The 24,596-nt window shown below is 40.1% G+C and overlaps 1 protein-coding gene and 1 pseudogene across 3 annotated transcripts in view; one reads left to right on the forward strand and one right to left on the reverse strand.

Annotated features, from left to right (window-relative positions):
- The window catches only part of Rigi (RNA sensor RIG-I), a 49,771-nt gene that overhangs the window by 20,848 nt on the left and 4,327 nt on the right, over positions 1-24,596 (reverse strand). The window contains exons 1-9 of one of the 3 annotated variants that reach the window (XM_070008471.1): positions 21,044-21,307; positions 13,402-13,536; positions 9,468-9,649; positions 7,290-7,437; positions 6,160-6,267; positions 4,372-4,479; positions 4,083-4,236; positions 2,837-3,095; positions 479-641 (exon numbers count right to left, since the gene is read on the reverse strand). In XM_070008471.1, coding sequence (XP_069864572.1) covers positions 479-641; positions 2,837-3,095; positions 4,083-4,236; positions 4,372-4,479; positions 6,160-6,267; positions 7,290-7,437; positions 9,468-9,649; positions 13,402-13,536; positions 21,044-21,149 — 1,363 coding nt within the window. In that variant the 5' untranslated portion in view covers positions 21,150-21,307. Of the gene's footprint in view, positions 1-478; positions 642-2,836; positions 3,096-4,082; positions 4,237-4,371; positions 4,480-6,159; positions 6,268-7,289; positions 7,438-9,467; positions 9,650-13,401; positions 13,537-20,884; positions 20,953-21,043; positions 21,308-24,596 lie in introns of those variants that run through there. The other 2 variants (XM_070008479.1, XM_070008488.1) reach the window with 2 other exon arrangements.
- LOC138816041 (ragulator complex protein LAMTOR5 pseudogene) lies at positions 10,516-10,722 on the forward strand (annotated as a pseudogene).

Consider the following 24,596-nt stretch of genomic DNA (forward strand, 5'->3'; position numbering starts at 1 on the left):
TCAACTGCATTTATCATATATGTATTCAAACTCAGTGGCTACTCAGAGCCCAGGGAAGGACTAGGCCCAGCCTCTGGCTACCACATGCTTAGATTTCCTCATCACTAGAATCATTGGGCATTACTACTGGCCTCTTTATGAGGGTTTCATGGAGCCTAAGGGTGAGAATGTTGGTTCCTTACAGGCCACTACAAAGGTTCATGCATTGTCAGAGGTAAGAACTCAATTAGGGAAACAGACTACAAATGTAACTGTCTGGGATCAAATAACTTTCCCATTTCACAAATTTTTGTACACTCTATTATGCTTGCTTCCGACCCCTTCCCTTCCTCCTCCCCTCCCCCCCCCCCCATATTCTCCTCCTTCACCTTTCTACTAAACAGATGAAGGGTAAAAGTTCAGAGTCTATCTTACATGACTGAACTGGAGGCAGCAGAGAGTAACAAAACCTAGAGAGCTTGTCACTGGATGCACTTACATTTCTGAGGTTTATACACAACTTCCTCCAGTTCTTCCACATTCTCTCTGACGGTGGCGATGACAGAGGCATCCAGAGCAGCACACAGTCTGCAGATGTACAACATGGTTTCCTCCACAGTCGTGGCATCCCCGACACCCACTGAGGCCGTCAGCCCCACAACCTGAAAGGAGCAGTCCAACAGCTGTGGTTTTTCCTGACGTTCTCTGTGACATTGCACAAAGTAGGGTCCCATCCGGCAACCGCACACAATAAATGCAGGAGTCACAACTCAGGAAACCCTTCAAGCCAAGTCTTCTCTGTTTTTGACCTTTGTGTGCCCTACCATAGGAAGAGAATCCTACTGAAGGAAAGACTGAAATGAGACACACGTTCATTCCAATCTCAGCCATGTCCCACTCACTGTCTGTGTGCCCCTGGACAATTACTTTCTGTTCTCAGTGCACTTGGAAAACAGCAGCTATCTAAAATGAAGATCTGTGTGGGTATAGTACAACAGCCACTCAATAACTACTGAGTGATTAACTCACCAATAAGGAATTTAGTTAGCACCAACATTGTTCTAGAAGAAGCTACAAGACATGTAATCACTTTGGAAGGGTGTGTGTACACCAGAACTGGGATTACTCATCTTGCTTGTTTTCTGCTTATGTTCTACCACTTGAGCTATGTCTCCAGTCTGGCATTTTGCCGGTTGGTTGGAGTCAGTGCTTACACTAAGTTACACTGAGTTAGCTTTGAACTTCAATATAGTTGGAGGATATAGGTGAGCCGTTGTTGCTCAGCTTGGAAGGGTACTTTTTTCCTATGAGCAAAGTATTCATTTTAATCTGAACATTCTAAATGAGTAAATATTAGAGTTAAAGGATTTTTTTTCTTTTTGTTGGTCATGGGGCTTGAAATCAGGGTCTGGGTTCTATCCCTGTGTTCTTTTGCTCTAGGCTAGCATTCTACCATTTTGAGCTACAGCTTCACTTCAGAGTTTTCTGGTAGTTAACTGGAAATAAGAGTCTCATGGACTTTTCTACCCTGGCTGGTGTCAAACCACAATCCACTGATCTCAGTCTTTTAAGTAACTAGGATTACAAGCATGAGCCACCAGTGGTCAGAAGAGCTAGAGGATTTTATACAAATTGTAGAATAGCATAAATAAAGCTATGCTTCCCAACCTCCTTTGGGCCTCCCATGTAACCAAAGGATGTTTCAATGAATACCTCTTCAAGTTTTTATTTTGTTTTGGGCAGGAAAGAGATTTGTACTCAGGGCTTTAAGCATGCTAGGCAGGTGCTCTATCACTTAAATCAGGCCTCCAGTCCTTTTTGAGTTAGTTTCTAGATAGAATTTCATGATGTTTCCTAGGAAGAGCCTTGAACCTCCATCCTCCAGATTCCTACATCCTGAGTAGTTAGGATGACAACCTGGCTTCTCTCCGTTCTCACTCCCCTCCTTCCCAGATCCTTCCCCTATTCCTACGCTAATGGATCCCAGCAGAAGATCTAGCTCTTCTATGTTCAAGAGACAACAGCAGCACTATCTTAGGAACAACTGTCTGAACTGACTCTTCTATGTGAAAATCGATGTGTTCATCCACTCGTCCCAGGCCCTTTACTCTCTGCACATCTAGTTCTATCCACCATTCCCTTCTCGTGCTCTACCCTGGTAGGAAAAGTCTGTGAGACTCTTACCTCCAATTTAACTACTAAGAAGCCAGAAATGGAGCTGTATCTCCAAGTAGTAGAGTACTAGCCTTGAGCACAAAAGCTCAGGGACAGTGCCCAGGCCCTAGTTCAAGCCTAGGACTAGCACAAAAAAAAAATGACAGGAAATATGGCTCAAGTAACAAGAGCATCAGCTATAAGCAAAATAGCCAAATGAATGTGAGAGACCCTTAGTTCAAGCCCCAATATGAGCACATACAATATTCAAAACAAATTGCATAGGTATTAGACATGTACAAAGCTTCTCCTTGCCCTTCCCGCTAAAGAATACAGTACAGTAACAATTTACATAGCATTTGCACTGTACTGAATATTATAAATAATCTAGAGATTATTTAAAAGTATGTAGGAGGACATGTATAGTTGCAAACAAACACTGTATCATTGTACGGAAGGGACATAAACATTTATTTTTGCTTTGGCTATCTGCAGGAAAAGGGTCTGAAACAACCCCCCTTGGATACCAATAGAGAGCTATTAGCTAAGTGAATAAATGAATCAGTGAATCAAAATTGACCAGTGAATTGTGCAATGTGGACTTAGAAGCTTAGGAAGACAGTCTTACAAGTGACTCAGGAGTAAGTAAATAGGACTGAGGAAGATTACAACTCTTCAAGGAAGTCCACTTAAGCAAAGATACCTGGGGCAGTGGATCTGAAGGTCCTCCAAGTTTCTGATCTAGGTAGCTGAACATGATCATGTTGTACGGGTGGTGTTTACTGGTATTGTGGCATTCGTCAAATATCATCAAAGTGAAAACAGACACTGATAGAATGCTTCCTTGCTTAAGGCTGTTCACAAGGATCTGTGGGGTTAAAATGATGATGTCATTGTTCTCAATTGTCTGCTGCACAGGGACACTCTCAGCTGTTGCTCCAGAAATGCCTGCAACTTTGTACCTGGAAAACAATGGAAATGCCTTAGTACCAGCCAAATGTGAATGAGGAAACTCAAAGATGAAATGCTAGATCAGAACAGCAATGGATGAAGTCCTTCCTGAGTCCAAAGGAAATACTTCTGCCACTACTCAAGTCCTTGGCTCAGAATCTGACATACTATAAGTGACTCACAAATGGAAGCTGGCTATTATTATAGTATACGTTATTCTTTCAAGTCACTACGAGATAGAGAATACTTAAAAGAGTAACATCAGGTGGACATGCTGGCAGACGCCTGTAATCCCAGCACTCAGGAGATGAGAAAGGAAGATCATGAGTACAAGGTTAGCTTGGTCTTGTTTCAAAAAACATTCAAAACACAGTATCAAATAAATTAAAAAATCAAATAAAACAATTAAACATGCCATTTATATGGCAAATTTATCCACCCAGTCATGTATGTTCTCTGTAAGAGCAAACCATGATAGTTTAGGATTTCTGGCATAATCTAACAAAAATAATGTAAATCCATGAAGGAATCATTTCTCAATAATACAAAAGCTGAATCTAGCCAGGTGCTGGTAATTCATGCCTATAATCCTAGCTAGTCAAGAGGCTGATATCTGAGGATCCTGGTTTGAAATTAGCCTGGGCAGGAAAGTCCATGTGACTCTTTATTTCCAATTAGCCACCAAAAAGACAGATGTGACTCAAAGTGATACAGTCTTGAGTTAAAAAAGCTAAAGGACAGCACCCAGGCCCTGAGCTCATACCAACACACACACACACACACACACACACACACACACAATTTTGTATTTAATCATGACTTAACAAAAAACAGAACATAGTTCAAGTGATGGTGGTAGAACACTCACATAGCTCACCTAGCAAGCACAAGACCCTAGGTTTAGTTCCCCAGTACTGAAGTAAATTTAAACACAACAGACAACACATTGGTTACATGAAGCTAGAAAAAAAAGAAGTTGAACACACTGTTGTACCTACCCAAGTCTTTCAAAATACATTGAGAACACAGACTTCTGCTGTAAGTATACAGGAACCTGATTAGCAAAAAAGGCAACTTTCCCTTTTTGTCCTTCTGGAAATTGTTTGAGATGATGTTCACAAATAAGAAGTGAAACGAAAGTTTTTCCACAACCTTTTACACAAGAAAAACACATGTAATTACTATTACATTATATATTTCTGTAAAAAAAAAAGAGGTATTTGTTTATTTGGGGCTCTACTGTCAGAATGACAAGTAAACTGGTTGTAAGTAATGAAACAGGCTTACCAGTAGGAGCACATATTATTGTATTTTTTCCTTTCTTAGCAGGCAAAGCAAGCTCTAGTTGGTAATTTCGTGGTTTTAATGGGCTGTTCAAGTTGGTATGAGTCATATCTGTAATACAAAAGGAACAAAATTACCAAACAGTGTGTGCTCCAAGAACCAGGCAATAACAGTCTAGTACACATCAATTCTGACTCGTGCAAGGATCTCATGTGAAGGTTTTGAAATCTTGTCTCTTATTAACCATTCTAGTTTCTGCACTGATTCAAAGTACAGAATTCTCTCTCATCAGCAAAGTATCAGTGGCAAGAAGGGAAGAGAAGTCTTATTAAATTCATTCTTAAACAGTCATGAAAAAAAGAAAGTAAAGCAGGAATGGCCTAATTCAGAGCAAGGCAGTCGGCCACTGGCTATAAGCGAGACAATGCCCCATGGAGCAAAATAGTAAGTCTCATCAAGATCCTTGAAGCAAATGCTTAATTTTGGATTCTCAAAGTAACTTCTTCATGAAGAATAACCATGCTCTATAATTCTTCAGGCTCTCAAATATTTTTTAAAAAATTATCAGTGGCTTTAAGCATATAAAAATGTTAAGAAAAGATTACCAAAGTAATCATCAAGGGAGTCTAAACTACCATTTTAAAGAATGGGAAAGTTTCTGGAAGGTTAAGAGAATTATCTTCATTTAAAAGATATATAAGGAGCTGTAAGCATCAGAAATATTAGACGCAAGCTATATTCATTGTTTAGTCTGTAATTTTAAAAAATCCTTGTACGATTCAGTTGCAGAAGTAATCTATACATTCTCCTTTTATTTCATTTTTGTTTTGTTAGTGTTTTTGTTTTTTTGTTGGTCACGAGGCTTGAACTCTGTCCCTAAACTTTTTCACTCAAGACTAGTGCCCTACCACTTTGAGTCACAGCACCACTTCCAGTTTTCTGGTTAAGAGGAAATGAGTCTCAGACGTTCCTACCCAGGCTGGCTTCAAACTGCAATCCTCAGATCTCAGCCTCCTGAGTAGCTAGGATTAAAGCTTTGAACCACCGGGGCCCAGCTTACATTCTCATTTTATTATGTTACATTTTTCCTCTGACACTACTCATTAGTAATCCTAATTTCCTTTCTGATAATCTTTTATAAATAACTATTTTATAAGGGCATGGCACATAACTTTCTGGTCTCACTGTGAAATATGCTCATTGCCTGACTTATGAAAAAGTAACCCTCTGTACAACACTTTAATAACAACAGTAAAATTACATAAAAACACTTCTAAGTATACAGTAACAGTCTGATACATTTCAGAATGTGAGCTATTATGGCTATGTTCTAACTAATTTAAGTCTGCTGAAGAAAGAAAGGGGCAGGGGGACCTCTCACAGCCGCAACTAAGTTCTACAGCAACTTCATGTGATTAAGAACAAGGCAGTGTGTGCACTTCAGCAACTGCCATGGCAACCATGGAAATCTTGGAGCAAATAAATGGCTCACTAATAAGAATATTTTAGAAACAAGGCTGCTTTGTGATCTCATAGCCACTGAGTGTCTGAAATTCCCTCATTTGATATCCATTTGCTAGTCTTACTAGCAAAACCAGACTTTTAGAAGAGAAAAGCAGAAACAGCAGTCATGCAAGAAGGGAAGCATATTTCTCATTATAAAATATCTATTTCTAACCCAAGTGCTCTTGTCTTTCTTAATTTCCCTTCCAAACCTTTTCACAAGGCTGATCAGACACTACCAAATCATGAAGGGTGCCATTGTGGAAAAGCACAAGCAATGTTAAGTACCTGAAGGTGGGCAGGAATTCTGACTAAGATTCAGGCAGTCTGGATCCTCCCGGAAGAAAATCTGTATGCTGGAAGCTTCTATTCTGTCATCTTCAACATCTTTCTGACCTTGATAAGACAAAATAATCTTAGAACTTTAAGGTAATCCGATCAGAGTTCTGATTTTAAAAAAAAAAGAACTCAAAAACCCAACACTAAAAATTTAACTTTCCATTAAGATTTCTCACATTTACGCCCTTTCACTTCTTAAAGGAATTATTTTGAGTTTAAAGTCTCCATTTGTATTTGAATTACAATGTCATCCCAAACTCTATTACTGCACGTGTGGAACATGACACCGGCAACTCTTCAGCTTGTAAATCCCGCAGAGCTGAAGCTCCATGTGAACAAGTCTCCAAGGGATTCAGTTGAACATTACAGAAAAGGGGCTTGACATAGAAGACATGGGTGGTTTTCATCTCTGATTGACTTTTAACTCAAGAAATTAGAAATGTATTTATAGAGATGGTTCCTTGATCAATTTTTGATTTGAAGAAGTCTAGGTGAACTTTACACATGAGTACTAAAGCCAGCTATTTAAGCAAAGTCTGAAAAGATGTGAACTTAAAGCCAAATGGTGGCTCAGACAGCCACAGCAAATGATCCTGTCCCCTCTCTTCTGTCACATTCCACAGGGTTTCCATGGAAGAGAACCAAGCAAGAACTATCACTCTTGATATTCAGAGTCTATTCTGCACAGATGGTAAATTCTGATGTTTGAAGCTTGAACCCTAGAATTCTCAGGTGATTTCTAAATAACCTAAGTTCAAACTCTGCATGCCTTCAAATTCTCGGGGCCGGATTGGGCTAATTCTGGATGATAATAATTTCCTTGGTCCATTCATAAGGAGTTATGAACAATCAAACTAATGCCACAGTCAAGTGCCCCCCTCACACCCAGAATGCTGGTCTGTTACTAAAGATGTTGCCTTGCATATATGAAGGAAAAACCTACTCTGATGGAACGTTAAAGTGGGTAGGAATGAGGCAAGCCCCAAGGAGAACCAAGAAGTGGGGAATGGGAGGAAATGAAAGCATGTTTCTAGAACATTCCTTTTATCCTCTTCAGAAGTCATTTTGGAATATCGTACCTTCCCCAACACACCACAGTTGACTAAATGTGTTCTCTTCTTTCTCCAAAGCAAGTTTCAAAATCTTGGGCCAGTTTTCTTTATCTGATCTGATAAGGCATTCAACCATTTTCTCTGCACCTGCCATCATTCCTTTATTGGAGCATATCTAAGCAAGGCAAATGCAGTGTATTGAGTAATCATTTTAACTGTTTTCCCTTTATTATTTTTTTCCACTAAAGAAATATCAATTCCAGTACTACCTAATTTGAAAGCATTCTAACTTATAGTCTAATGGGTATTCGTTACCCCCATTTTTGCCCCATCTTATACTGTTGTAAAGTACTCCTGCCTTCATCTTTGTCCTTCACACACATCAGTAGTCAAGCCAAGTCTTCTCATCTTCTGTTTATACACACTGCCATCAGCAATATATGAAAAAAATCAGTCCATTTGTTAACTATTCATAATACAGATATATTATTGTTGGGAAAAAGAAAATGGAAGAATGGCAAATCTGTGAGATTGGAATATATCATAAACATATGTGGAAATATAACAGTGATATCCTTCCTGTATAAGTTAGCTAATAAAAATGCTTAATAGATAGATAGATAGATAGGTAGATAGATAGATAGATAGATAGATAGATAGATAGATAGATAGATAGATAGATAGATAGATAGATAGATAGATGATATATTGCATACAGAGATATTTGGCAGGATGTAACAAAACATTAACTAATGTTTTGCAGAGTGGAGGGATTTGTGTGACTTATTACTTACCATAATAAAATTCATTCATTGTGTACAGTTTATTATATACCAGTCTTATGTAAATTGTTTCATATACAACCTCATTTAACCCTTTAAAAGAATATTAACAAAATACAACCTTTTTTCCCAGCTTATATATAAAAAAACAAATGCTTAAAGAAATTAAGTGAGGGGTTGGGAGGGTGGCTCAGTGGTAGAATGCTTGCCTTGCATGCACAAGGTCCTGGGTTTGATTCCTCAGCACCACATAAGCAGAAAAAGCCAGAAGTGGTGCCGTGGCTCAAGTGGTAGAGTGCTAGCCTTGAGCTAAGAGCCCAGCGACAGACTCCAGGCCAGAGCTCAGGCCCCACAATGGACAGAAAAAAAAAGAGGGGACTAGGAAGGTGGCTCAGTGGTAGAGTGCTTGCCTTGCATGCATAAGACCCTGGATTCAATTCCTCAGCAACACATAAGCAGAAAAAGTTGGAAGTGGCTCTGTGGCTCAAGTGGTAGAGCACTAGCCTTGAGCTGAAGAGCTGAGGGACAGCGCCAGGCCCAGAGTTCAGGCCCCATGACCAACAAGAAAAGAAAGAAAGAGAGAGAGAGAGAGAGAGAGAGAGAGAGAGGGAGGGAGGGAGGGAGGGAGGGAGGGAGGGAGGGAAGGGGAGGGAGGGAGGGAAGGGAAGAGAGGGAGGGAGGGAAGGGAAGGGAGGGAAAGAAAGGAAGGAAGGAAGGAAGGAAGGAAGGAAGGAAGGAAGGAAGGAAAGAGAGAGAGAGAAAAAGAAAGAAAGAAAGAAAGAAAGAAAGAAAGAAAGAAAGAAAGAAAGAAAGAAAGAAAGAAAGAAAGAAGAAAGAAGGGAGGGAGGGAGGGAGGGAGGGAAGGAAGGAAAGAAAAGAAAGTAAGGGAAGGAAGGAAGGAAGGAAGGAAGGAAGGAAGGAAGGAAGGAAGGAAGGAAGGAATGGAAAGGAAAGAAGGAAAAAAGCAGAGAGAGAGAGAGAGAGAGAGAGAGAGAGAGAGAGAGAGAGAGAGAGAGAGAGAGAGAGAGAGAGAGAGAGAGAGAGAGAAATTAAGTGAATTGAATTGTCCTGGATCACATCACTTTAGTAAGTGGGTGAGCTAGGATTTTAGCAAAATTTACCTGTGTATGAGAGTTAAAAGCTTAACTCTAGTTTATTTGCTTTTTTCTTTTCATTTGCTGATTGTTTGATTTTAGTTAAGTTTGAGTAAAATCTTAACTCAGAAAGACAAGACAGTAACTTTAACTGAAAATAGATTAAACTTGAAAAACTAACAAAAATTACTATAATTTACATGAAAATAATGGATAAGATATAAATGCTTTTTATTAAAAACAGTAGAGGTCCAAAACAGTAGAGAAAACAGAAGACATTTCTCATATTCTAATCATTGTCCTAAATTTAGTGTTTCATGAAAACTTACCTGTTTAATTTCTTCACATTCCTGACTAATTAAACATTCTGACATATCAGAGAGGATATCCGTTGGAATAATTCTGTCCTTAAATTCTGGTTGTAAACGTCTTAAAAGAGATCTATGCTCCTCTAACTTTTCAATTTTTTGGAAATCCCAAGTTTCAATGGCTTCATAAAGTCCAGAATAACCTGAACAGAAAGAAAACAGGATGTTTATGAGACTAAAGAAGAAATACTTAGACATCAATATCACAGAAATCACGCTTGATAGATAGATATAGACATATGTATATATGTGTCTGTACATATATATTTGTGTGTGTATAACCAAAGCAAACATAAAGAAGCTTCTGTGAGCAGAAATGGCTGAAATGAGAAATCCCTGGGATTCTGTTAAAAGAATCTCAGACTGATACCTGTATACGGATCTTCATATTCAAAACAAAGTACAAGCAATATAATCAGAAACAAGTAATGGTATTATAATGCATCTGTTTTTAGAAAATACCACTGTCTCTAATGGTTAAAGTTCAGCAGTATGTGCATACAATTTTCACAACATGTTTCATTATAATTGAACTTTATGTGCTTTTGTTTTTGTTTTTGTCAGTCATGGGGCTTGAACTCTGAGCCTGGGCGCTGTCCCTTAGCTCTTCAGCTCAAGGTGAGCTCTCTACCACTTGAGCCACAGTGCCACTTACAGTTTTCTGGGTGGTTTATTGGAGATAAGAGTCTCACGGACTTTCCTGCCTAAGCTGGCTTTGAACTGCGATCCTCAGATATCAGCTTCCTGAGTAGCTAGGATTACAGTCGTGAGCCACTGGCACCCTGCTAAAGTTTGTGTGTTTTTAAAAGACATTTTTTAAACAAATCATATGTAGAAAGTTCAGAGGTAAGCAGTAATGATTAGTAAATATAAGATGTGCAACAATAAGTTTATGGTGGTTAAAAAAAAAAACCCAAAACCTAACAAGAGGATGTGAAGCACTGCGGGGTCTCAGGCGAAGGTGGGCTGCAGGTGAGTGGAAGCCACCTCGGAGCAGCACCTGGAGGACATGATGAAGAATCTGTCCATTGTTGGAGTTGTGGGCACAGATTCACAAGGACTTAATCTGGGCTGCTGGAGTACTCTGTCAGATGAACATGCTGGAATTATATCTGTTCTTTCCCAGCAAGCTGCTAAGCTAACTTCTGACCCCACTGATAGTCCTGTGGTATGTCTACGATCGGATAATGGGAACATTATAATCCAAAAAACATGATGGCAGGACAATGGCAGGGCACAGAATGGCCTCGACATCTGACAGCTAAGTTTTCTGTCATAGGGATTCATCCTATCTATGCTAATTACCTTGTAAAACTATTGACGTTCCAATGGTTAGATCATTCACTTAATACACTTTGGGCATTTTTCTATTTATATAAGTTGCTTTTAAACAAACCTCTCAAAGGCTGGGAAGGTGGCTCAGTGGTAGAGCACTTGCCTTGCATGCCTGAGGCCCTGGGTTCGATTCCTCAGCACCACATAAGCAAAAAGAAAAAAGCCGGAAGTGGCGCTGTGGCTCAAGTGGTAGAGCACTAGCCTTGAGCTGAAGAGCTGAGAGACAGCGCCCAGGCCCAGAGTTCAGGCCCATGACTGGACACCCCCCCCCAAAAAAAAAAAAACCTCTCAAGATGTCAGTAAGATCATGTTTTTCTTTTTTTGGTGCTGGTACTGGGACTTGAGCTCAGTCCCCGAGCTTTTTCATGCTCAAGGCCAGCTCTCTACCACTTGAGCCACAGCTCCACTTCTCGCTTCTTTTGTGGTAGTTTATTGGAAATAAGAGTGTCACAGACTTTCCTGCTAAGGCTGACTTCAAACTGCAATCCTCAGACCTTGACTTCCTGAGTAGCTAGGAGTAAGTACAGGTATAAGCCACTGGTGCCTAGCTAAGAAAGGATTATCTTTTTAACTGTAACCCCTCTGTACAGTATTATTACAATAAAAAATGGACAAAAAAAAGAAAGGATCATGTTTTGAAGCATGTTTCTTTGTGTCCAAAGATAATACTGATGCAGTAAGAAAAAAAGCATTTTCAGCAAGAAGAAATGCTATGACAATACAAACCAAAATGAGTATTTATGTAATAGCAAGTGATTTAGTTTGATTAGGTAGGCAAAAGGTAAACAATTGGGTCCAGGTTAGCTTGGCTATAGAATTTTCTATATACAATTTAAAAAAAACTCTGTTTGGAGGAATAAAATAAAATAAAACATAACATGAAATTTATCATCCTAACCATTTTTAGATGGACTACCAAATGTTAAATAAATTCATTGTTGTGAAACAGAGCCCTAGAACTTAAAAGTCTTGTAAAACTGGAACTCTACACCTATAAACAGTAACTCCCTTTCCCTGTTCCCCAACCTTCTGAAAGCTACCTGTTTCTGTTTCTACAAATCTGATCAAATTAAATTGTTCATACAGAATCATGCATGATATCTGCTTTACTGAGATTGTTATTTTAATTAATGTAATTGTCTAAAATTCATGTATGTTGTATCTTATGATAAGATTTTTTATTTTCTTAAGCTAAAATAATATTCCATTGCACTTTTGCTTTTATTGTTTATGACTCTGGCATCATACCTAAGAACTCACTGCCAAGTCTAAGGTCATGGTAGGCTTTTTTTCTACTTATGTAAAAGTTTTATAGCTTTGTTTTATGTTCAGGTCCTTGGGGTATTGTGGCAATTGCAAGGATATAATTCTTCCATAAACATTTTAGAACCAGATTGTCAATCTCATTGAGAAGGCATATAGAATTTTAATACAATTGTACTAAATATAGAGAACAATGTAAGGAAAATCAATATTTGTATAATACCAGCTTTTCCTACCCATGTGCACAAGTGTGTCTCTCTACTGAGGATTTCTTTATTATTTCTCACTAACATTTTATTCTCCATTCACACTGTGTACATTTTTTAGACTTAAGATTCTTAAGTATATTTCATTTTCTTTGTATTGTTATAAACAGCATTTCAAACCAGGTGCTGGTGGCTCATGTTTGTAATCCTAACTACTCAGGAGGCCTAAAATCTGAGGGAAAAAAAAAAAAAAAGGAAAGCCCAAGAAAGAAAAGTACATGAGATTTTTATTTTTATTTTAATCACTCCTGGGGCTTGAACTCAGGGCCTGGGTACTACTCAAGGTTAGCATTCTACCACTTGAACCACAGCGCTACTTCCAGCTTTTTCTTTTATGCGGTACTAAGGAATTGACCCAGGGATTCATGCATGCTAGGCAAGCACTCTACCACTAAGCCACACTCCCCGCCCCCATGAGATTTTTTTTTTTGTGGGTCATGGGGCTTGAACTCTGGGCCTGGGCGCTGTCCCTCAGCTCTTCAGCTCAAGGCGAGCGCTACAGTGCCACTTCCGGTTTTCTGGTGATTTATTGGAGATAGGAGTCTCACGGTCTCTCCAGTCTCTCCTGCCCAGACTGGCTTTGAACCACGATCCTCAGATCTCAGCCTCCTGAGTAGCTAGGATTACAGGTGTGAGCCACCAGCGCCCGGCTGCCCCATGAGATTTTTATCTCCAATCCATCACCATAAAAGCCAAAAGTGGAGTTGTGGCTAGTTTTGAGCATAAAAGCTCAAGGATAGCATTCAGGCCCTGAATTCAAGCTCCACGACCAGCACTAAATAAATAAATGGTGTTTTAGATTACATTTTTCTGTTTGTCTGCATAGGATAGAAATACAACTAGGTTTTGTATACTGATTCAACATTCCACAATCTTGTTCACCTTTTCCACTGGTTATGGTAATTTCTCTAGATTTCTACTTGAGACTAAGAGGAACTATATGTGAATACTTCAAAATTAGTAGGTTTTTTCCATCTCTAGTAGTCTACCATAGCAAAGCAATAAATGTTGATCTGTGAGCAGGAACTAACCTGCTTGGAATAGAGCATCCAAAAATCCACGAAACCAGCCTTCTTCTTTGAGGTTCAACAGGAACTCGAGAAAAAGTGAGGCAGCCTCCATCGGGCCTTTACTGTCTTTCTGAGCCTGAATATTCTGCATCTGATCTACAAACAGAAACACAAATAACACATGGGACTACAGAACTGTACAAGTCAATGGAAGAAAAACCAGAGAAGGGCGTCAGGCATTCCAAATGGAATGGGAGCTGTAACAAGTACTGCCTTGGCAGAAACTTCAGGAGAGCAGCAGATTCTCTGCCCAAGTGACCATGCCCATTCTTCAGCCACATGCCCTGCCCCATTGTCTACAGAACCTGCTTACTTGGTGTGCAAGTCTGAGAGCCCACTCTATGAAAAAGTCTCCCCCCAACAAGGGAGAAGTCACAGTAGCACTGGTTATAAAAGGTCAGTATCGGGGCTGGGATGCAGCTCAGTGACAAAATGTTTGTTGAGCAAAGGCAACATCCTGGGCTTGATCTTCAGTACCAAAAAAGGAAAGACACACACACACACACACACACACACAAAATAATAATAGTTTTTAAAAAACCATCAGTGTAAAACACTTGTACATGTACATGAAGAAGTCTTTTTTTTTAATCCTTAAATCACACCAAAAAATTCCTTAAAATCTATCGTACATAGTAATATTTTTCTGGGTATCTAATTATATATAAATATGTTCTGTTTTTTTTAAAAAAAAATCCTTCAAATCTTTCCCCTTTCATTCATTAATGTATCATAGATGTTGTTCCCCACAAACACATACAGATCTACATCAACATCTACTGGCTGTATAACTTGAGATCACATACATGTATTTAATCTATTCCTTAGTAATACAGAACTACTATGTGTGTTTAATACAGATACATCTATACCTGCTTTACCAAGTTTTCCTGTCACGAGCATAATTTATGCATTAAACAGTGTGCACATATTTATGCTGATACATACTTTAGAAGAACCTTTCAGAGGAGCTTGACTATTTATCATCTATGAACAATGTATCAGTGCTGGGCACCAGTGGTTCACACCTGCTACTTGGGAGGCTGAGATCTGTCTGTTGTGATTCAAAGCCAGCCAAGGAAGAAAATTCTATGAGATTCTTATCTCTAACCAGAAAAAAAAAAACAAACAGAAGTTGAGGTGGCTCAAGTATTAAATCTCTAGCCTTGACTGAAAATGCTAAAGGACAGTGCTGAGGACTGAGTTCAGGTTCCATTACTGACAAAAACAAAAAGTATTAGTGACTATTTCCCTCTAGACATTGCACTTGCACAAACTTTAGCTTTGCAAAATAAAACAAAACACAGACCAACCAAATTTCTTTGCTTCTCATGATTTCTTTTTTTTTATTGTGAAAATACCATACAGAGGGGTTACAATTATATGAGCAAGGTAATGAGTACATTTCTTATCAAGCATTGTTGCCTCCTCCTTTGTTTCCCCATACCACCCCTTCCCATATCCTCGCCCCTCTGCGCCCCAAAGTTGTAAAGTTTGTTTATCAACATAACGACTTGTACATCTCATTGTTGCAATGGGTTCACCTGTATCCCTATTCAAACAATTTATTTTTTCCCTTCCCCACCACAAATTATACCAACATCAAATACAGTGAAAGCAGGGATTATACCATGGGGGAGGGACATACAAAGCGACAAAGAAATATCTTATAAATGTGTTAGAAACAATAGCAAGAAAGAAAAAACATTTGAGCCTTTATCTTGGGGTTCATTTCGCCTAACATCAACTTACCTGACCATGTCTGCTTATTTCAGACATATACTAGTTATTGCAAATAAAGGAAACCATGGGACCTATGTTTCTTTGGGCCTGGCTTACTTCACAATATAATTTTTTCCAAGTCTTTCCATTTCCTAACAAATGGGGCAATGTCATTCTTTCTGGTGGAGTCATAGAATTCCATTGTGTATATAAATACCACATTTTCTTTTTCTTTTTCTTTTTTTTTGTTGGTCATGGCTTGAACTGTGGGCCTGAGTGCTGTCACTCCCTCAGCTCTTCAGCTCAACTCTATCGCTCTACCACCTTGAGCTACAGGACCACTTCCAGTTTTCTGGTGGTTTATTGGAGATAAAAGTTTCAGGGACTTTCCTGCCTGGGCTGGCTTTGAACTGAGATCCTTGGATCTTAGTCTCCTGAGTAGCTAAGATTACAGGCGTGAGCCACTGGCGCCTGGCTCATACCACATTTTCTTGATCCATTCATCTACTGAGGGTCATCTGGGTTGGTTCCATATCTTAGCTATGGTGAATAATGCTGTGATAAACATAGTTGTGCTGGTAGCTTTAGTATGGTCTTTCATGCAGTCCCATTTGTCCAACCTTTCTTTGATTTGTTGTGTTTCTGGGTCTCCATTAAGAAAATTTTGGCCTGTGCCAAGGAGACCTAGGGTTTCTCCTATTCCATCCTGTAATGTTTTCAGAGTTTCTGCTTTGACTCCAAGGTCTTTGCTTTTCGTGATTTCTTGTTTCCTCCTTTGGTCACTATGTATTTCTTTTCCTTTTTAAGTATATTTTCTGCTTGGCTACTCTTCTGGAGAAGTTACTCATCCTTTTTCTGAAGTAGATTTGTAAAGATACTTTGCACTTCATGGAAATATTGTATTTGCTAAGTGGTTTTCCTGGAACAGGAAAAGGTAATTTTTAAACATCTATTCCAATAAGACTGAGTTTCAATATTTTGAGAAGATTTTTTTGGCTTTGTTCTTTATTTTAGCTTTTCCTTTCTTTGATGTTTTTTGATTGCTATTTTATTTTTTTTACTGCTATTTTAGTTGTTGATGGTTTTTTCTTTAATTGAATAAGATTAATTAATTAATTACTTTCATTCCTTTGAAGTGTCAATCAATCCATTTAGGCTATGAATTTTCCTGATTAGAAGCTTTAGCTATATCTTAAAGTGTGCAAAATGTGGGTGATTGCTATCTTTACTTTAAAAGTATCTCTATTTTGACTTTCTCTTTTAGCTCAGAGTAAAAATATGCTATTTTAAAATTATTTGGCAACTTTGAGTCAATGATTAATTTTCATAGTATAAATTAATAATTAACATGCACTTTGTAACTTAATCTCTCCCAAACCCCAAATCTGATCATTAGTCTTATCTCACAGATGAGGAAACTGAGCCAGTAGACTTACAAGCTATGCTTTGGGAATTTACTAAAGATTTATCTGTAATCTAATATAGAATCTAATATTTCAGAAATATTCTTGAGAATTAGAGGAGTAGGATATAGTCTGTTTATATTGTTTAAAATTGACATAGTCATTTAAATCCACATCATTTAAATATTATAATGATCTGGTTTAATAATACAAATAAAATGCATTATAATTCCTGAATTTCTTGAAATTTACAGATTTTTTTTCTTATATGTAGTGCACGGACTTGTATGTACCATAGCTTCATTGTAAATTAGATATTCCTTTTATCTTAATGGTTTCTATCCCTGCAATACTTTTTTTAGTGCTAAAATTACACTTCTGGCTAGGTGCCAGTGGTTCACTCCTGAAATCCTAGTTACTCAGGAAGCTGAGATCTGAGATTTTGGTTCAAAGCCAGCCCATGCAGGAAAGTGTGTAATACTTTTTTTTTTTTTTTTTGGCCCGGTCGTGGGGCCTGAACTCTGGGCCTGGGCACTGTCCCTCAGCTCTTCAGCTCAAGGCTAGCACTCTACCACTTGAGCCACAGCGCCACTTCCAGCTTTTTTCTTTTTGCTTATGTGGTGCTAAGGAATCGAACCCAGGGCCTCATGCATGCAAGGCAAGCGCTCTACCACTGAGCCACTTTCCCAGCCCCCTGTAAGACTTTTATCTCCAATTAACCACCAGAAAACCAGAAGTGGAGCTGTGACTCAAAGAGGTAGAGTGCTAGCCTTGAGCAAATAAGTTCAGGGACAGAAACTCGGACCTTAACTTCAATATACAACAATATACAACAACAACAACAAAGAGTACAACGGTATTTTCAGTCTCTTCCTGTCTGAGGCAAGGAGTTTTACATTTATTTATCATTACATTCCCTAGCTCTTTGCTGACTTATTTTAAAATCCAAATTTTTCCTTTAACATCATTATATGTTTAACTATAAATTCACTTCTTCAAAACAATGTTTAGCTGTTGCATTTACTTTTATTGGCACATTTATTTAAAATTAACTCTACATGTCTGGTTTTGACATTGATTAGCAGGCCTTATATTCTAAGGCCACACTTTAATTAACCATTATTAATTTGTGGGGGCTTTCAATTGCTTGCAATTCTGTCTCAAGTATTTTTCATAGGGAATTAATCTGGGATAACTTATTTACAATAATGTTTTCTTGCTCACACATATAAAAAGCTGGCAAAACACAAAAGCTGGGAGATTGTATTATTCTCAGAACATGCTGAGTTTGTTGCCTAATTATGTAGTTGTCTGTATAGTTTAGAGCAACTTGATACTGGCTCCATTATAAGAGATCACAGTCACCTTGTTTTTCCAGAATGCTTATTTCTTGACCTCAGAAATATGAAAATTGGGATGAATGAACTAGAAACATGAAAAGAATGATATTGGTCAAGATGCCTTGTACTCAAAAATTGATATGTTGAATGAACCCTTTGTACAACTACTTAAAGATAATAAAAATTTAAGTATGAAAATCCCACCAGTGTGTATATAGAGAAATGATTCTCTTGTCAGAAAACTCATAAGAAACAAGCTGTTTCTTTCTATTGCTGTTTACCTTTCTTATGTTCTCCTCTTCATTGTACCCAAACTGCATGGCTGGATTTGAGTGAACATGTTAGTCAGCATGGCCTCCGTTGGTATTTGGCAACCATGTTTTCAAAAGAATCCTCTATATTCATTTTCCTCAGCCAATTATCAACCTTCACCCACAAAACACACACACACACACACACACACACACACACACACACACACACACACAAATTTTAAAAAACAACAACAACAGGAGCTGATCCCTCAAATGGCCTCAAAGGTCTACAATGCCAAAGTCAACCATTTACACTGCAGTTGTTTGTTTCTCATGTTGTCTTTGTTCTCAACATTCAACCCCCATCCACTTCCTTCTTCTCCCAAGGTTTTCAATTCCTCCAGATCCCATTCTCTCTGTTTGTCTCATTATTGATGGGTTTCTCAGGCTCCTGTCCCAAGCTCTTTCTACTCACCACTGAATGGGTGAGCAAAGATCTCTCTCTACATGAACATTTCCTCAACCATACAGCTGTAACCCTAGCCCTATCCCTAATACAGCCAACAATCTGATGATTATCTCTTCTGGATGCATCCAAAGTACATCAGAACCCTTCACCTGCTACTGCAAATCTGTCCCACCTCCAGTACTTCCTGTCTCAGAAACCATTCATTCATTCATTCATTATAAACCTAAGCTAGGGACTACCTACTTACCCTGAAAACCTCCCTCTTGATTTCTGTTCTCTTAACAAGGCTCTCTGCCACCAGGGCAGAAGTTTGCAGTTTGGGTTGGGGGTGTTTTGTTTGGTTTTGTGACAGGATCTCTCTGTGTAGCCCAGGCTGGCGTGGAACTTGAGCTCATCCTGTCTCAGTTTTCCAAGAGTTATGATTACAGGCCCGCACCAGGACACAGCAGGCTCTAGTCTACCACTTCACTATCCTGGAATTTCTGCATCTGCTAGTCCATCTCTTCTTAATCCAGAATCTACCCAGTCCATGCTTCAAAAAAACTGTTATTTTTCTGTGATGCAAATTCAATTTTGCCTCATTTGTTTAGTAGATACATCTCTAAACTTCACATTCCTCACTTTTACCTATCTCTTAAATCTCATTCTGCCAACCAGACCTTCCTCTCCACATTTACACTGAAGTAATGCTGGAATCCTGGAACCTGTCAGTCCACCTTTCACCTTTGTCCTTTTCACATCAGCAGCTTTCTACCTGCAATAGCTTGTCTCCTAGAGGACTCTCATTCCTACCTTCAAACTCAGTTCAAATGCTACAAACCTTAAAAGCAATGCCTGGGCCCTCCAGACCAAGTAGATATTCCAGCTATGTGCCCCACAACTCAGTACCCTATGGTTTCCAACAAAGCATTTTCTTGATAACATCATTTAGTTACATGCCTGCACACATGCTCTCCGAGAGGACACTGACCACTCTGTTGTGCTCATTATCTATTTATCCATTAGCTCCTAGCATGACATTTTCTAATAGTAAACACTCCAACTCTTAAGTAATGTCTGACACAACTTGTTTATTTTACACAGTGAGTACATTAAAGAATAGGAGTCATACTAGTGTGCTAATGTTTCATCCAGGGATTTCTGAGATGTATCTCACATGAACTTATAGTCTTCAGGAGCCTGAACTACTCTGATTAAGATGTTATTTCTCTCTGGACACAACTAGAAATTTTGTTAGCAGAGTGTGTGTGTGTGTGTGTGTGTGTGTGTGTGTGTGTGTGTGTGTGTGTGTGTGTGTGTGTGTGTGTGTGTGTGTGTGTGTGTGTGTGTGTGTGTGTGTGTGTGTGTGTGTGTGTGTGTGTACGCACGCGCGCGCAGACTGTTCCTGGGTCTTGAACTCAGAGCCTATGCACTATCCCTGAGCTTTTCTACTCAAAGCTAGCACTCTCTACCACTTCACTTATGGTACTCTTCTTTCACTCCTTGCTCCACATGCTATAGTTTGGTTTTGGAAGGCAGTTAAGCATCCAAATTACCTGCCTTGTTCTTGATGCAATTTAATCAGAACTTTCAGGCACTTGGAGACTTAAAAGGAACTGCCAGCTTCCCTCTCTCACCTGGACAGCTTCCAAGAGCCACCTCCAGTTTCCTCAAGGGAAGCCTCTACTTATGCATCTCCAGCAGAAAGCCCCCTCAACAGAACTTACAAAGTGGCTGCCATCCACAGAAACGGGTGTAGTGAAGCCTCCACACGTTCAGTCTGGGGAGAGTTTGGAAGTCCGAGCAGGTTTTGCAGCAGCTTACTTGTAGTTCGAACATCATTTTGTACAAATTATTTGTATGTATTTTCGGTCCTGGCCTTCGGTGCCGCCCCTTCTCGGCCCCTCCAAAGCCTTGGGCTGTAAAGTATATGCTAGGTGGGCTCTGATTTTTGCACTCATTTTTTGTGCCAATCCTGAGGCTTGAACTCTTGGTCTGAACTTTCTCTCTCTGTCTCTCTATCTCTCAAGGCTAGCTAGCACTCTACTACTTGCGCCACAGCTCTCTCTACTCCTGGCTTCTTTTGGTGGTATAAATGGAGGTAAGAGTATCAGAGACTTTCCTGCCTGGGCTGGCTTTGAACCCTGATCCTAAAATCTCAGCCTCCTGAGTAGGTAGAATCACAGTCGTGAGGCACCATCGGTGCCTTGGCAAAGGCTCTGATTCCCCCCCCCCCACCCCCCAAACACACACACAGTGGAAATAAATGAAACAAACCATTTCTCCCCCCAGCTTGGAGCCCGCGGCCACATCTGAGGGGCTCCTGGAGCCGAGGCTGCGCACTGGCCACACACCCGGCTCCACTGACCAGGCAGGGGCGACGAGGGGAAGGGGTGCTGCGCAGGCCCTCGGAGGGGCCCGCCCGGGGACACTCACCCTCCCCCAGCCAGGGGGCCATGTAGGCCAGGATGTAGGTGGGGTCCAGAGTCTTCCGGACGTAGTCGTGGAAGGCCCGCAGGTTCCGCCGCTGCTCCGCAGTCATGCTGGCCGGTGCCCAGAGCCGTCTCCGCCCGACGGCTCCGGGGCTTACTTAAGGCTGGGGGTCCGGGGAGGCGGGGCTTGCCGGGAAATCCGTCCGAGGCCGTCCAGACTCAGGCCTCGAACTTGAGCTACTGGCTGCGGACAAATGGAAACTGAAACTTGGGGCGGGCAGGGAGGGAAGCGCCCGCCCCTGCGCCCAGCATCTCGGTTTCCAGTTTCGGTTTCCCACCGCGCAGCCAGCCCGGTCCCCGGAGGGCAGGGTGCCCCGGGACGGCCCCGGGTTCGGTGGAGCGCAGCACCGCGCGCACCGCTCAGTGTACAGCGCGACGACTCTAAGCCACTTTTCCCACATCAGCTGGGCCTGTGTGCGTCCCAGAACACAACACATCCACTATTCACACACACAGGGCTTCCTTTAATATTATTATTATTATTATGTGACTTACTGAGGCTTGAACTCAAGGCCTCTCTCGGCTTTCCCTGTTCAAGTCCCAGTACTGGCAAAAGAAAATGAAAAAAAAAAAAATCCAAACCATCAACATTGGGGCCAGGAGCATCGGCTTAAGCCTGTTATCCTGAGGCAGAGACCGGGAGATTTTGATTTAATGCCACTCTAGGCCATAAATATTTTTTAAAAAAGAAAATATAACAAATCCCATCATTTTGTACCATGTTTGCTAACTATAAATAGGAAAACTAGTAGAAATGCAATTGTCTTTTATTTCTTGGCCCTACATGCAACACTGATAAATTGACTTCTTAGCAATTGTTCAGCAGTTTCTTAAAATTTGCTGGTAAACAATCATGTCATTTGTGAATAAAGTTTTATTTTTTCTTTGAGTATCTCTATGACTTTCATTGTCTTTCCTTCTAGTTTCACTTATTTGTTCCCAATCATCATGCAGTTTCTTCCATTTCCTTTCCTTATTGCAATATGTAGGGAATCTAAGTCAACAGAGGTGAGAGTGACACTCCTACCTCATTACAGATCTGAGTTAGGGATCTGAGGGTACATAGCTCCGGTGGTAGAGTGCATGCCTAGCAAGCAGGTGGTCCTGAGTTCAATCCACAATACAGGGGGTGGGGAGGACTTTAAGGGATTGTTAATAATGTCTGAAAACAAACTTTGCTTTCAACAATACATTTATACCCTACTCTGATAAATCTGATCAATTTACAAACCAGATTTTAGCATTATCAGTTCATAGGTATGTCTAAATTAATCTGCAGGGGCAGAGCCCTTCCCTATGGTGTTCAAAGCCTGAGTTCAAATCACATTATCATTAAAAAAAAAAATCTATGGGAAAATGATCAGTGTTTCACTTTTTATGTTTTTTGGTGCTGACCTGGGGTGTGAAATCAGAGCCTGTTCCTTAACTTCTTTTACTCAAGGCTAGCAATCTACCACATATGCTATAGCTCCACTTCTTTTTTTGAGTAGTGTACTGGAGATGAAAGTCTCACAGACATTCCTGCCCAGGCTGGCTTCAAACTATGATCCTCAGATCTCAGCCTCCTCAATTGCTGGGATTACAGGCATGAGCCACGGGCACCAGGCTCAATCTTTCATATTGTGATGCTGGCTATAGATTTCCTTACCTGTTCTTTACCAGATTAACAAATTTATTTCTGGTTTGTTGAGATTTTTGTCATGTATTGAAATTGAGGTGGGTGGTGATCTGTTCCACTAACATGGAATTTTATTGATTCTTGAATCTGAAGCCAAGCTAGCATTCATTCCTGGGATACATTCCACTCAGTTATGAAATGCTATCTTCTGATTCAATTTTCTAGAACTTTTGTTCTGATGTGTTCACAAGGGATATTAGACTACAATTTTCTTGTAATCCTTTTGTCGGCGTTGGAATTTGAATTCAAAGCCTTGCACTTGCTAGGTAGGCATTCTACCACTTGAGCAACTCCCCCAGCCCTTTTGTGTGTATGTGTGTGTGTGTTTTTTTTTGAGACTGTGATCCTGTTTGTGCTCTCCTATGTTGCTGGGAAGATAGGCATGTGTCCCTGCATCCTACTGCTGTCCTCCTAAAAATGGAGTTGTTTTTTTTTTTTTGGGGGGGGGTCTGGTCAAGGGCCTGAACTCTGGGTCTGGGCACTGTCCCTCAGCTCCTCAGCTCAAGGCTAGTGCTCTACCACTTGAGCCACAGTGCCACTTCCAGCTTTTTCTGCTTATGCGGTGCTGAGGAATCAAACCCAGGGCCTCATGCATGCAAGGCAAGCATTCTACCACTGAGCCACCTTCCCAGCCCCCAAAATGGAGTTTTATGAACTATTTTTTCCCAGGCTGACCTAAAACTAGACTTCTCCCTCTTCACCTCTGAATTAACTAAGACTACAGACTTAAACCACCATACCCACATCATTATTAGGTATTAAGGTCAGGGTTATACTGGCCATCATGAAACAAGAATTTGTGCAAGACTAGTATCATTTCTCCCTTAAATATTTTAACAAAATTCACCGATAAAATTATGTGGGCTTAGAATTTTCTCTGCTGGGGTCTGGGAAGGTGGCTCAGTGATAAGAGTACTTGCCTTGCATGCCTGAGGCCCTGGGTTCAATTCCTCAGCACCACATAAGCAAAAAGAAAAAAGCCGGAAGTGATGCTGTGGCTCAAGTGGTAGAGCGCTAGCCTTGAGCTGAAGAGCTGAGGGACAGCGCCCAGGCCCAGAGTTCAAGCCCCATGACCGGACCCAAAAAAAAAAAAAAAAAGAACTTTCTCTGCTAGGAGATTCCCTATAATGAATTCAATTGTTTTATTAAATATAAGGCTATTCTGATTTTCTGATTTTTTTTAATTCATCTTGAATCTCTGGTAAGTTATGTTTCTAATGTCTTGTAAGCAAACAAGCTCAACCAACCATATGTGGACAACTGGGCATTAGCTACATTGTATTGAACTTCTCACTTGGATAGTTCAAATCATGTAATTGCACAAACTTTAACAAGCAAATAATCTGCTTCCAGGTTGACTCTTGCCTCCCTCACCCCCTGAGCCCTCCAGCCTCCCTCACTGATAGAACCCAGAATCACTTCAGGCTTACAGCTTCCCCACTGACAAATCTGCTTAAACAAACACTTTAGCATTTTAATGTGTCAAGTCTGATCTTTCAATATAATGTATTTTAGCATTTTCTCCCAATTATTAAATTTGTCTAAGGTCTTCATTATAGATATGTACATATATATACACACACACATACAAATATATGTATTTACACACATCTATACTGTCCTAAGACAGGACTCAGTACTGACATTTTTGCTCAGCTAGCTGCCTACCAACTGAGCCATGCCTACAACCCCTTTATTATCTTTTCATCTTAAAAGGCCAGTCTTGGAAGGGCTGAGGTGTTTTCTTCCTTGTGCCACATCTTTCTCTCACCGTAACTCATCTCTTTGACATGAAGTCAAATGGCCAGACCTGACCTGT

Source organism: Dipodomys merriami, unplaced genomic scaffold (assembly GCF_024711535.1).
Source record: "Dipodomys merriami isolate MVZ:Mamm:240054 unplaced genomic scaffold, mDipMer1.0.p SCAF_11, whole genome shotgun sequence".
In the NCBI taxonomy this organism is placed as follows: domain Eukaryota; kingdom Metazoa; phylum Chordata; class Mammalia; order Rodentia; family Heteromyidae; genus Dipodomys; species Dipodomys merriami.